The sequence below is a fragment of the Bison bison genome, unplaced genomic scaffold, assembly GCF_000754665.1.
Source record: "Bison bison bison isolate TAMUID 2011002044 unplaced genomic scaffold, Bison_UMD1.0 scf7180017864322, whole genome shotgun sequence".
In the NCBI taxonomy this organism is placed as follows: Eukaryota; Metazoa; Chordata; class Mammalia; order Artiodactyla; family Bovidae; genus Bison; species Bison bison.
In genome coordinates this window covers 6253426-6268021 of record NW_011494894.1, presented here as the reverse complement: position 1 = coordinate 6268021, position 14596 = coordinate 6253426, and the positions used below count along the sequence as shown (strand labels likewise).

The 14596-nt window shown below is 37.9% G+C and overlaps 1 protein-coding gene across 3 annotated transcripts in view; it reads right to left on the bottom strand.

Moving 5' to 3' along the window:
• Positions 1–690: 690 nt before the first annotated feature.
• Positions 691–14596, bottom strand: part of EDEM3 (ER degradation enhancer, mannosidase alpha-like 3) — a 65925-nt gene continuing 52019 nt past the window's right edge. For all 3 annotated transcript variants that reach the window (XM_010853088.1, XM_010853090.1, XM_010853089.1), the window contains exons 18-19: positions 12094–12279; positions 691–4779 (exon numbers count right to left, since the gene is read on the bottom strand). In XM_010853088.1, coding sequence (XP_010851390.1) covers positions 4376–4779; positions 12094–12279 — 590 coding nt within the window. In that variant the 3' untranslated portion in view covers positions 691–4375. The remainder of the gene's footprint in view (positions 4780–12093; positions 12280–14596) is intronic.

The following is a 14596-nucleotide window of genomic DNA, read 5'->3' as shown; positions in this document are numbered from 1 at the left end:
TCAGTTTGCTTATCTTTAAAGAAAGTGATTATTAATATCAATAGATAATAGTGATATTATCAGATCTTTCAAGGTATCTTGTGTTCAGAAACCCTATAACAGTAAGGATGAAAAGCATAGTATCACAGTATCTGAAAGTGGCTGTTAAACAGATGGTCTCAATGGAATTAACAGGAGAGGTCAGTATACTTTTGATGACAATATTAAAAGGACAACTGATTTTATTAAATATTAGAAAACTCAAAACATATGGGCTTCCCTGGCGGCTCATTGCTAAAGAACCCTCCTGCCAATGCAGGCGATGCCAGTTCAACCCCTGAATCAGGAAGATCTCCTACAGAAGGAAATGGCAATCCACTCCAATATTCATGCCTGGGAAATTCCTTAGACAGCGGAGCCTGGTGGACTACAGTCCATGGAGTCTCAAAAGAGTCAGACACGACTTAGTGACAAAACCACCACAACAACAAAACTCAAAACACACATGCAACCAATATTGACACTGTAAATTAATAACTCTAGCTCTACCCTGAGGATACGAGTTGAATTCAATGTATGTTTGCATGTCTATATTCTAAGCCATTCCCCAAATCTGCTCTTCTAGGATAAAATGAAAATGAAAGGGAAGACAGTGGTGAAAAAAAAATTTAGAGATATCAAAGTGTAAAGATATGCAAAGTATGCTACAAATTAAAATTAAAACTAGACCAGGATATTTACATATTTTATTAAATCTTTACAATCAGTAATTATAATCAAATACACAACTATATACAAGGATTATATACATTTTGCCCAGACTTTTACATCACAGTACATAGTTTCCCTTAGAAATATTGTATACATTTATCACCAAACAATAAAATCCAACAACAGTAGTGTTACAGCACCTGTTAGTACAGACATCTTTTTTCATAAATTACATCATAAGAAAATATACGGCTGTAAATTGGGCTTTTAAAAATGTCTTTTATAAAATCTGAACATACAATATTTCATTCACAGAATGTTTTTTTTTCTATGTTCTGACTGAAGCCTTGTGCATAAAACGACCAGTTGGAATATTTACTAAATGCCCCCTCCTCTAAATTGATAAGCACTATTGGAATTATGGATGCTGAGCTTTCTTTATGATGAATTTGGCATGGGGTCTGGTGAGGGAACAAATGCTGGTTTTACTACTCAAAGGGCCATGAGATGGTAATTTAAATTAAAATAAAAATCTCAAGAGTATATTAGAGAAGTTAAAATCACAGAGTGCACAGTTTTTCATTTTACTCTCTAAACACTGTGAAGAGAAAGGGAAAAGTATAATGTTAAAAAATTTGTTCTGAAACAACTGTATTCTTGTTGGAAGCCTATTAAAAGTTAAAAAGAAAAAAGAAAACCTACCCAACAAAATATCCCATCCCAAACATATCTAGGAAATTACAATTTTTCACACCTAAAACTTTATGAGAAAAGCACTGCAAATTAGGGTATATCATTTTAATGGAGTTTCCTAAGCAGAAAAAACTTGAACTATTTTTAGTAGGTAAACAAGTGAAGTTTTAAAACTTGAAAATACCTGAATTAAATACTTTCTCTAATATCTAACTTTTAACTTTCAGATAAAATCCATACTTGATTCCAGGTTTGTAAACATTGTATAAATCCTTCTTAGTCAATTTTATGGCTGTGGCGATCACTTCAGCTCTATCTCTATGCAGCCAACAGCTAACTGAGGTAGACCAGATGTTTCTAAAATTCAGGGTCACACAGAAACCCCTGAATCTTTAGGAAGTAAATAAAATGCTATAAAAGGTACTTAAAAAACAAAACATTTTAAAAAATGCCTAATGCTGTTGAAACTTTTCATGAACTTAAAAACAACTTCGTGGCAGTATGTCAGTTAAGAATGGAGAGTCAGTGACAATGTTGGAGTTTTGAAGCTGAACATTATACCTTCTTTTCTTAGCTAGGGAAAAATCAAGTATAATTCCTTCTGCTATTAATTTTTATAGTTTGTTAATTTTATAGTTAAATTTTTTTTTTAAGTATTCATTTTTCTAGACAAGCTGATGGTTTAGTCACTAAGTTGTGTCCGACTCTTGTGACCCCGTGGACTGTAGCCTGCCAGGCTCCTCTGTCCATGGGATTCTCCAGGCAAGAATACTGGAGTGGGTTGCCATTTCCTTCTCCAAGTTGCTTCTAGACCTCAATGAATGGTAACAACTCCCCCTAATGGCCAAAGAAAGGGTAAGTGGCAGTAAGCTGGCTTTTCTGTGTATGCCACAAGATCTCTGCTGGAAATAAAATTATGTTGTTTTGATAAATTAGAAAAGCTAGATTTGACAACAATGGCTTTGAACTACAAAAAGAAAACCAAATCAATGTATATAAGGCTTCTGTAATCCAAGTCTTAAAGGAACATCTGCTCCTTTTCTCCAAGCCCCAGTCCTATAAATCAAGGCAAGTCAAGTAATTACGCTTCAACTATTTTGGCAGCTTTGCAATCAAAATGAACAAAGTACTATGTCTATTCTTCCATATACTCTATGTATTATAGTTCTATCATCTTTTTACACCAAATTTCACATGCAGAGAGACTAAAAATATCCATTTTGGTGTCAGGTTTAATTAAGGGCCAAAAAAAGTCTTTTATACTACTCTTTTTTCCCCCCCCTCAAAATGAATTCTCTATTAGATTTATTACTCACTGACCCAATTAACTTCAGCTGGAATTTTTGAAAGCAGCTATTTATCCCCTTACAAAAGAACATGTTTACCTGGGATCTAAGACATACTGTACATGAATATACATAACTACAATACAGCACTGCTGTTCTTTTAACAGCTCCATATACAGTTTAAGTTCATCAGTACCTCCAAAACTGTGTTTTAAGGAAAAAAATTATTATATAATGACACGGTAAAGAAAAAGAAAAGTCTCAAATATTCCTTTAGAACTGATTCACGTATGTTTAAAAAATAAATAGAGTAAAGCCATGATTTCAATTACAGGGCTGTCTACAGATATCAACAAAAAAGTTCTAAAAACTTAAATGTGGCCAGCACCAGACTGCCACACACATACACACACACACCCCCAAAAAAAATTAAAAATAGGGGAAAAGGTTCCATTAAGCTATATGGCTATATGTTAGTTGCTACTGTGTTTTTTACACAGGTTACCATAGACTAATTTTCAAGTCCATATTGGAAGGAATACTCATTAAAACAAAACAAAACAAAACTTAAAAACCATGATCAACAGAAAATGTGACAGATTCCTTAGGTGCAACTTTAGCAACTATAGTTTCAAAGGAGGAAAAAATAGTAGTTACTCCAGAATTTTTAGACCACTACCACAGTTTTATCATGGCTAAGACAGAAAAATGGAACAAAATGTATTCAGCTATTGGCAACACAGGTCTTGTGGCTCAAAATGCATACTACACATGGGATGGAGTAAGGCTGATGGCTAGAGGTAATCACCTCCAAAGAAATGAACTGGAAAAGATTTATAATTTACCCTACAAAGATATAACCTTAAGTTCCATTTCAGAGTAGTCACAGCTTTCCCTATGGAAGGCCCAATGGCAAGTTCATATTGCAACATTACAGTTTCTCCCTTGCTCCATTTTTCAAGAGTATTAGGTAACCAATTCCCACATTATATGACCTTTTTACCTGGTCCCAATGATTAGTCTTTACGCAAAGAACTCACTGAGAAAGTACACTGGCTTCACCTTTGGTTTAAATGAAAAGGACACCGATAAGAGGGAAAAAAATCAAGTCATCTCGATCATGTTACACAATGAAGCGAGTGAAAATGTTGAGCAAAGACTGTTTTCACCATGAATGCATTTGCTTCACAACCATTTAGGTCACTTTGAGTGTTTCTGTGAAGGCAGCATAACCAGAATGCCCACAAAACTCCTATGCGTTTTCCCCAAAGAACCTCTAACCCGCAAACCAAGAAAACAGAGAGCTTCCTTTAATTAGAAAGCTGTACAAATCTGTATTCCCCACCTCACAGTTAACTAGATATGTTTCTTAGCTACTATCCAGAGACTGCAGAAATCTGGTTCCAAGGAATGCCCAGTAATCTTTTCCTGGCCCAAGGTGTGCAGCAGGATGGTACACTCCTGTCACCTGGGGGGTGGGGGAGGACTGTGAGTTTGCATTTTTGATGGGACAGTTTTAAACAAGGTCAGTTCTAACACAGCGTGTTCCAGATTCCTATGAAAACTAACTCTCCCAGTCAGAACGTGGTTGCTCATCACCATACTTAAAGCCTCCCATGAAGAGAGCCTGCTTAGTATCAGGGTGTCTATTAACCACAGTTTACCTTTTCTTTTGAAATACCTACCACCAGGTAGACTTTTGTGAGTCAGAGCTCATCCTTATCCATCATTTCAAATGCTTCTATGTCTTCATTCCAGTCTGCTAATATGGAGTCTATAGGCTGGGCCTTTTTGCCCCAGCTAACATTAGGATTGGAATCCTCCTCAGTTTCTGGCTGTTCTTGAAGTTGGTTATCTAAATCTGTACATTCACCATCAAGACTTGTAGTCTCGAGGTTTTCCATGGGGTTAGAATCCTGTTCAGAAGAAGAAACGCTTGCAGCACTGTCTGTATCTACTGGAGATAAAGCTTCTGGGTGAGAGTTCACAGAACTTTCCTCAGGAGACTCTTGATCAACCAGATCAATCTCCTGAGACCTTGATGCAATCTGTTCAGCACTCTGAGAGTCATTTTCAGAGGATGGTTGTTCTTCATTTTCCATCTCAGGATCTGTACATGAAAGAAACAAACTTCATGCTACTTTCCTCCTCAAAACATGTACTATCATATTCTCAAAACCATACTGGCTTTAGTACTAAAGCAAAAAGCTGAGAGTTAAAAGAAAACCATGTTAATGCAGGATGACTCTAATAAAGACTGCCGTCAGTGGGTGTCACCAAATGCCAAGAAATACACTAAACAGTAATATTAAAATGCATATAAATTTATATTATAGGTCTTAAATTTATTAAACACCTAAATTCAGGAAAGCCCAAACATGAGAACATATTAAACCAAACAAAATTTAAACAGTGCATGCCACTGCTGTAATTTTAATATTCTTTGAAAAGTGAAATTCCCACTCAAGAAACCATGAAAATGCAGATACTGCAAAATTAAATGATTAAAATTAAATGATTCAGGGATATCAATGTGATTAAATATTTCCATAAATACAAAAACAGATTATTTACAAAACTTCATTACTGATGAAGTTTTATAAGATATAAGATATAATCATAAAATCTACTGGAAGGCCAAAAAGCAGGCTAAACCTCTGGTAATGAATATACAGTGAAACCACTAGAGGCATTTTATTTAGGGTTCCTACAAGAAAGTGCTGAGGTAGCAGCATCTATAATCACAGGCTACACAATTCTCAGACTCTGCAGTCAGCTGGTAAAGATCTCATGAGCGTCTTCTGTGTGGCAGGCACCGTGCAAGGTGCTAGGGATAAAACTAGATGAAAACAAACACCTAACTTGCCCTTCTGAATCTTATAGTCCAGCTGAGGAAAACGTTTACAAATCAACACAAATAAACAGAAAACTCTGTGATGCAAGCTATGGTGTTGGAAAGAATAATGAGATTTGAGGACTTCTTTCAGAATGTGTTTCCCTGATGGCTCAGAGGGTAAAGTGTCTGCCTGCAATGCAAGAGACCTGGGTTCGATCCCTGGGTTGGGAAGATCCCCTGGAGAAGGAAATAGCAACCCACTCCAGTACTCTTGCCTAGAAAATCCCATGGATGGAGAAACCTGGTAGGCTACAGTCCATGGGATCGCAGAGAGTAGGACATGACTGAGCGGCTTCAGTTTCACTTTCAGAATGTGACACTTGAACTGAGATTTCAAAGATAAGCAGAATTAGTCAAAGAAGAAAGAGAAGATGAACTTATTATAAAACCAGAAAAATGGAAGGAAATAAAGGCACACAGGGAGGGACAGAAGGATACGTATGCATACACCCTGACCAGGCAGGATTACCTGACATGGGAAGCTTTAGATAGTTTGTGCTGGGGGTGTGTCAGGGGGAAGGTGGGCAAGGGGGAGGAGTTCCCACACGTTCTCTCAGCTGTGGAAAAGGTACATTTTAATTTGACATTTAGGGAAACTAAAGAACAGAAAGCAGTCTGGCAGCTTGGAGCTCATTTATGCTAGGCTACCCTAAGTTCAAGCAAAAACAAAAAGAACCTTCATTTCTAGACTGCATTAATCTAGTTTAGAATATGAAAAGGTGTGGGGCTATTTTATATAGTAATAAAGACTGTGCTTTTGACAAAGAATCACTCTAGGGTTACATGTTACATAATATTATTTTGGAAACCTAGCTAAGGATAAGGAAACAGGATGGGGTAGGTTCCAATCGAGATGTGGAGTAGGATGGGGAGCTCTCCTCCTCCCACAAATAACAGGAAAAATACATCTATGAACAGAACACATCTCACAGAACACCTACTGGACACAAGCAGGAGACCTCAAACCTGAAAGGACAAGAAAAGTCTCTATCAGGTAGGACGAAGAAAAGAGAGGATGGAGGGGCAGGACGTGTGCCCCTGGGAGGGAGCTAAAGAGAGGAGAGGCTCCCGCATCCTGGGGAGCCCTCTCAGATCAGCGGGGACAGAAAGGGGGGTTCAGAGGCTCAGAGGCGAGCACAACCCCCATCTGCGGCAGGCAGAAGAGACGCCTGCACAGACTGGAGTACTGCTGCCCTGTGCGCCCCGGCCTCAGACACGTGTCCGTAGGTACGGGCAGGGCCTGAAACTCAGCGTTGAGTGCGCAGTCCACAGGAAGAGCACTGCTGTTGGCTTGTGGACAAGGCCTGAAGGGGGCTGGAGTGCGGTATGGCCGCAACTGGGGGTGTTTGCAGAAGCACCTGGGCCACCGTAGAAGTCAAGCACCATTGTTAAGTGGCACACAAAGGGAGCCCCTTTCTCCACTGCCAGCCTCTACCCATGCAGGCTCCAGGACAGTATACCTCACTTACTGCCTCAGTGGCTTAACAAACGCAAATCAGTATACACAGGATGGATAAACAACAAGGTCCTACTGTATAACACAGGGAACTATATTCAATACGCTGTGATAAACCATGATTCAAAAAGATACACGCACCCCAATGCTCACTGCAGCACTGTTCACAACAGCCAGGACACGGAAGCAACCTAGATGTCCACTGACAGAGGAACGGATAAGAAGATATGGTACATATATACAATAGAATATTACTCAGCCATAAAAAAGGAATGAAACAATACAAATAACCCCTCTGTAGTAGCAATAACTGGTTAGAAATAAACTAAGTTAACCTTTTATAATTAAAAACAGAATCCACAAGACATAGAATTAAATTTATTATGAAATCTTATTGTTTAATATTATAAAATCTCAATGAAAAAATAAGATCTGATTCAATTTACAGGTAAGTACCTGTATGTACCTGGATGGAAAGTCAATATTTAACAAAACCTTCCTGTTTAGATGTAACACATGCAGTTATACAATTCCAAAATGAATCCCAATTCTACTTTACTTTTTGGACTGGATAGGATTATTTTTAAATTCCTATGGAAGAATGTACATCACAGAGAAGTCAATAAATTCTGAAAAGAATTAGTGAGATGGGAGCTGCCTGAAGAGAGATTAAAATGTATTCAAAATAACAAACTATTTTATTATTAGCACTGGAATAAGCAAATAGATTAGTGTAAAAGCAGAGCAAGTCACCCAAAAACAGATCAAATATATGAGAATATGTGATACATAGCAAAGTGGCAACAATCAGCTAAATAAAAATGACAGCTGGAGAAGTACAAAAAGAAAGAATCTACCACACCACTACAAACCTTCATTCTAAGGGGCCTGTGTAATGACTATATCATTAAATTCAGGGATGGTGAGTCAGACATGTGGAAGTAAAAATGAATGAAGAAAATCTCATGATACAAAAAGAGAGAGAGAAAGAAAAGAAAAAAGTTTTAATAATGAAAGGACAAAGAAACTTGGCAAAGACTTCAAGACTGGCTGTTCTACAACCATTCATTCATGCAACCAGCATTTACTGACAAAAAGAAATACAGAGCTGAGACACAGGTAAAGAAGTACAATGTAATACAAATGTCAAAAGTACAACTATATTAAGATGTTGGGACTTTCCCTGGTGGTCCAGTGATTAAGAATCTACTTGCCAATGCAGGGGACACAGGTTCAATCCCTGGTCTAGGAATATCTAGCAACTAAGCCTGTGTGCCACAACCACTAAGTCTACACTCCAACCCCTGCGCTCTGTAACAAGGGAAGCCACGACAAAGAGAAGCCCGTGGCACCACAAATGGAGAGTAGACCCTGTTTGTCGTAACTAGAGAATGCCTGCGCACAGCAACAGAGACCCAGCACCGCCAAACTAAATGAACACAAACTGTTAAAGAAGATGTCCATACATTTTATCTATGAGAATAAGAGAAAAAATTCATAGAGAAGATAACACTAAACTTGGTATTAGAATGACGAAATGTTTTTAAAGAGGAAAAGGCTATGGGAGTGGAAGCGGGATAGACAAGGCACTTGTGGAACGAGGGAAGACGTGCAAATGCAAAGATGCAAGAGAAAACATGTGGTGACTGAGGAAGAGAGGCTGGAGTCCTTCAGTGTTACCTCTACTAACATTTCAGCTGCCCCTTTCCAAGCAAAGACGCCATCTGTTTACATACTAGATTCACCTCCTCAGAACCAAATCCTTTCCAATAGAAATCTAAGTTCTACAGATCAACTGAAGGACAGATTCACCCCATCACATTCAGTGAAGGATAATCGTAGGAAAAGGAACCTGCCACAGGTAAACCTAAGGCCGTTCAAACCACTGGCCCTTTCTTTTGTTTCCCCTATTCTGCCTGCCTCTTCACCAGACAGACGCAAATGCAAAAGCAGTTCTGAATCTGTGTCCATGCAGCTCTTAAGGCACTGGAAGCCGACACTATAAACTACAAAATGACGATGTATTCAAACTTTTAAATGCTGATTTTTTTTTCCCCATCTTGAGAAATACTACTGAGAAAAGTCAACTGAATCTTAATTGTAAATTGTTTCAATTCAGATCTCAAGGTAACAGTGTCTTTTGTTTGCGGGCACAGGGTGGGAATTATTATTCAGCACCTTTACAAATTCTAGAAATTCTGGAACCGGACACATGACAGACACAATATTAACACTTCTGCGGATAACTTAACTTTTAGAAGTGTGACTGGTTTAACCTGAGAAAGCAGCATTTCTACTTAATAAATTACTAATGCTTTATTCTGAAGAAGAATGTATAATAATTATCTGGACATTTTTGCTAGGATATAGGACTGTTGAAGATATTTCTCTTATCAATGGCTGGGATTTATCAGAATTAGAAGGTGGGAGTGGGGGCTTGTTCTGGAGTCTATTTTCTGTATTGATACGTGGGAAGACTGGCTCCATCAAAACTGACTTTTTAAGGGAAATATGTATCTGTGGAATGAGATCTTTAGAGAAAACAATCTGGAGGACATTTTAAATCGTTCAGATTTTATGGCTGCTATTATTTGGTGTACTTAAAGAATCCTACCTAGTATCCTTGTGTGTGTGGTGTGCTAAGTTGCTTCAGTCATGTCTGAGTACCCTTGGTGGCACAATAAGGCCAGATACAGAGCTGGGAGATTTTTTTTTTTTTTTAAGGAGGGTGCCTTCATGGCTTTGTTCAGTGTTTCTCAAAGTATAGCTGAGTGCAATTAACTGGAATGCTTGTTTAAAATTTCAGATTCTGATCCCCTGCTTTCAGAGTCTGATTCAATATTCTGGAGTAGACCTCAGGAATCTGCACTTCTAACTACTACACCAGCTGATGCTGAAGCAGAAGAGAAACACTGATGCATGCAGCAACAGCACAGATTAATGGCACCCACTACAGATGTCAACTTAGAATATTTTCCTAAGTAAATAAAGCAGTTGATTTAATAAAACTATTATCACTGACTTTTGTTACACTGATAAATATTAACAATTATACTATAACTCACAGCTGACAGTTAATAATGCCCTACAGTTCTTCAAAAAGTTATACAAAAAGGGGAATTTTTCAAAGCTTTTTGTCAAAATATCACACTATAACAGAATCGCAGTCAAAAAATGGACAGACTATCAAAACTTTAAAAAATATATAATTTAAATAAAGCCCTTTTACTGCAAGGTCCTTAAGGGAATACTGTTATGCTGTTCAGACTTTTTTTTAAATAGCATAACTGATCTCTTTTCATATCCTTTCTGTGGTATAGAAAGCACATGCTTTACCACAATCTCATAGTCCTAACCCTCACACATTTCCTACAGATATATGGGTTTTAAAAACAAGTCGATACTTTAAATAGTTTATACTGCATTCCAATAAAAAGTGATCAAAAGTAACACATGCTATACAACGATGTCTTCATTAGAGTAACTCTTGCATGGATATGGACTAGTGAATTCACCTATTATTTAATTAATAGAACTTGTTATGACAGGATCAGTAAAGAATCATCATTATGGGACAGCTGACTAGGCATGAAAATAATCTAAGTACTTTAAATGATGTATTATCATGGTAGCCACTGAAACAATATATACATGCACACGCATGTGTGTATATACATGTATATACACATGCATGCACATATATATAATTAAGGCTTATTAAAGATACTTACTACTATTAATAATGTAGTTTGGAATCATTTTACCTTTTAATATTGCTGCTGAAATTCCAATGGTAGCACAAAATAGGGGGGAAAAAAGCAAAGGCATTAAAGAGTTACATGGAATAATAATTTGCCTGTGTTTGATGTGCCAAAGTGCATATAAAGATCTAACTGAAAAAAGGGCTCAGGAAGAAAAAAAAAAAAAAACAGGCACATAGGAGGATTTAAGAAGATTAGGAATCCTTTCTATTCTGTTCTATTTACACATCCTTAAGTACATATACCCTACTCACTCCATACTGCTTAAATAGTTAACAACTGAATGAACCTCAAAGAAGAATAAAGCAATACAAGAAGACAACCCAAACACTGACTTGACCAGCACTAGATTATTGCTAAACTTTTTCTTTTTTAATTGTTCCACTTGGCAGTTATACTGAATTGAGTAAGTTTCCTACATATCTGCCAAACAAATATCCCAAACATCAACAACCGTGTACAAATCACACAGCTTTATCTGTTGCAAGCGAGGTAGGAGGACTAGTGCTCTCTCTATAGGAGCCTCCAGTGGCTAAGAAAATGGCCATTAAAAGCAGGATTACGGACTACGTCTGATGGTTCACTTTCCCTCATTTGCCCGCTATCCCTAGATGTGAAATTGTAAAACAATACTAGTGAGACCTTGCATTTATACAATAATTTGGGTTTCAAAGAGCTTTCAATTTACGAACAAAAATTTTGGCCCAGAGAGGGATATATATACACTCTCATGAATTAAGGCATGCTATCTTGTTCTTCAGGCACTAGCCAGGCATGTGTAACTCTTGTAACTTTCAAGTATCTGTGTGATGAAATTAGATCTCAATGAAGAGAAGCTGCTAGATTTCTACGCCTTCACCAAGACACTGGTTATTTGATTACAGGTGGCTTGGTGAAACCCAATTACTATTATATCATATATAACACCGTTCTATATAATTAATCTCTTTTTACTTCTTATTCTAAAAAAAACCCAGAGGATATAGTATCTGTGAAATTGAATGGTGAGCCTCCGTGGATGTTAAAAATGACTCTTAATGTAATCTCTTGTATTTTTATCACTGGCAGAATAATAGCAAAAATTATAAATTACGTATAAAAATATAATTCTAATGACATTCTAAATCAGCACACAAAGCAAAATAAACATTTCATTACTCATCTTTCCAAAAGAAAAACGTATTTTGAAATCACCTTCTACAAATTTTTACTTCTTTTACCAGTGAACCATAAATAATCATTTTGTAACTCATTTTTGTCAAGTGAGAAAAATTAAGGCAAAGCAGAAAACAAAGCATTTTTTACCCTTACCTCGATCTTTTGCTTTGTCAGAAAGGAGCACTTCTACCTCCTCATACTCCCGGATGGCATCCAGTATGATACCTCCTTCTTTGCTGAACAGAAACAGCATGGGGATCGTGATGTCATCTGTGTCCTTCCCGTCGCCCGCCATCTGGAACAGAGGGGCAGTATCGCTGCTGCTCCCCTCATTGTCATCTAGCCAGAGGACAAATAAAAGCAAACAGCAAGCGTTCATCCATTAGAAAGGCCCAGCTGCCAACCTTTACTATTTTCCCCCTGTCGACATTAATTTGCTGCATTAAGAACCACAAAAACATTCACACTTGTGGGGTCCATAATTCTACTCCTAGAAATGTACACCGAGGAAATAATTCAAAAGAAGCAAAATGATCTATGCCTGAAAAAGTTTACTGGAGTGCTTTATACTTGTCAACAACTGTAAACTGTAAGTAAATTATAATGAACTACCTGAGGGAACACACAGAAAAACTAAATGTTATTATTACATAAAAAAGGGAAAGTACAAAGTTCTATGATTGTGACTATAAAAATTTCAGATGCTTATGAAAAAGCCTAAAAAGGGAAAAATTCAGAGACCTGAATTACAATGACAGAATAATGAAAATTTTATTGTTATTTATGATTTCCTCTAATGGCATTATATTATGTATTTTTAAAACACTCTTCACAAGGAATACTTATGACTAGACTGAAACACTATTCTGACTTTACACTAGTTAAAAAATAACAGTATGGCTGTAATTACTACTCTACTGGAGATGTCACTTATGTCTAGTCCTAATCTCACATGCCAGTCTCCCTGGAGAACCTGTCTGTCACCTCTCAGAGAGCTTGCATGGACAAGCCCTGCTAAGTGGAGAATACCATGCAGAATCACACCCTTCAATAGTAACTGACCAAAGGATGGCTACCTGACCCCCAGTGTCTCCAGGAGATTTGGAAGTGGCACACTTTCAAAAATAGAAAGACTTTCGGTTAGCAGTGGGTAGAAGTCCAGTTAAGTGACACAGACTGATGGCTTAAGTTGCAATTTTGGAAAAGACCATTTTGGAACTGCTAGGTAAAAAGAGAGCAGGCTGGTGAGAAACTGCTGGTGAGAATGAAGCAGAATACCAAAGAGCTGCAGAGAAGAGTCCATCCAGGAGGACCCATAGATAGAGACAAGAAAAATGCTAGCCGTCATGGTTCCTGATGATTTTTGGTTTCCACTTCTAATTCCTTAGAGCACTCAGTTGTATTTCTTACTCTCGGGTTCAACGAAAATAATCCATTTCCATATAGTAAACAAACCTCCTTTACACTAAATAAACTGTGTCTTGTAGACAGCTGATTTTAATCTATACTTCTGGTATTTGGGATAAAAAACAACCAAGTCCTAATCTGCTCATTTATATACAATTAAAACCACTCATGACCCAGATAATCACGATGGTGTGATCACTCACCTAGAGCCAGACATCCTGGAATGTGAAGTCAATTGGGCCTTAGGAACTATCACTATGAACAAAGCTAGTGGAGGTGATGGAATTCCAGTGGAGCTATTTCAAATCCTAAAAGATGATGCTGTGAAAGTGCTGCACTCAATATGTCAGCAACTTTGGAAAACTCAGCAGTGGCCACAGGACTGGAAAAGGTCCGTTTTCATCCCAACACCAAAGAAAGGCAATGCCAAAGAATGCTCAAACTACCGCACAATTGCACTCATCTCACACGCTAGTAATGCTCAAAATTCTCCAAGCCAGGCTTCAGCAATATGGGAACGGTGAACGTTCAGAAGTTCAAGCTGGTTTTAGAAAAGGCAGAGGAACCAGACATCAAATTGCCAACATCCGCTGGGTCATCGAAAAAGCAAGAAAGTTCCAGAAAAACATCTATTTCTGCTTTATTGACCGTGCCAAAGCCTTTGACTGTGTGGATCACAATAAACTGCGGAAAATTCTGAAAGAGATGGGAATACCAGACCACCGGATCTGCCTCTTGAGAAACCTATATGCAGGTCAGGAAGCAACAGTTAGAACTGGACATGGAACAACAGACTGGTTCCAAATAGGAAAAGGAGTACGTCAAGGCGGTATATTGTCACCCTGCTTACTTAATTTATACGCAGAGTACATCATGAGAAACGCTGGGCTGGAGGAAGCACAAGCTGGAATCAAGATTGCCGGGACAAATGTCAATAACCTCAGATATGCAGATGACACCACCCTTATGGCAGAAAGTGAAGAGGAACTAAAAAGCCTCTTGATGAAGGTGAAAGAGGAGAGTGAAAAAGTTGGCTTAAAGCTCAACAGTCAGAAAACGAAGATCATGGCATCTGGTCCCATTACTTCACGACAGATGGGGAAAGAGTGGAAACAGTGTCAGACTTTATTTTTTCTGGCTCCAAAATCACTGCAGACGGTGACTGCAGCCATGAAATTAAAAGACGCTTACTCCTTGGAAGGAAAGTTATGACCCACCTAGACAGCATATTGAAAAGCAGAGACGTTAC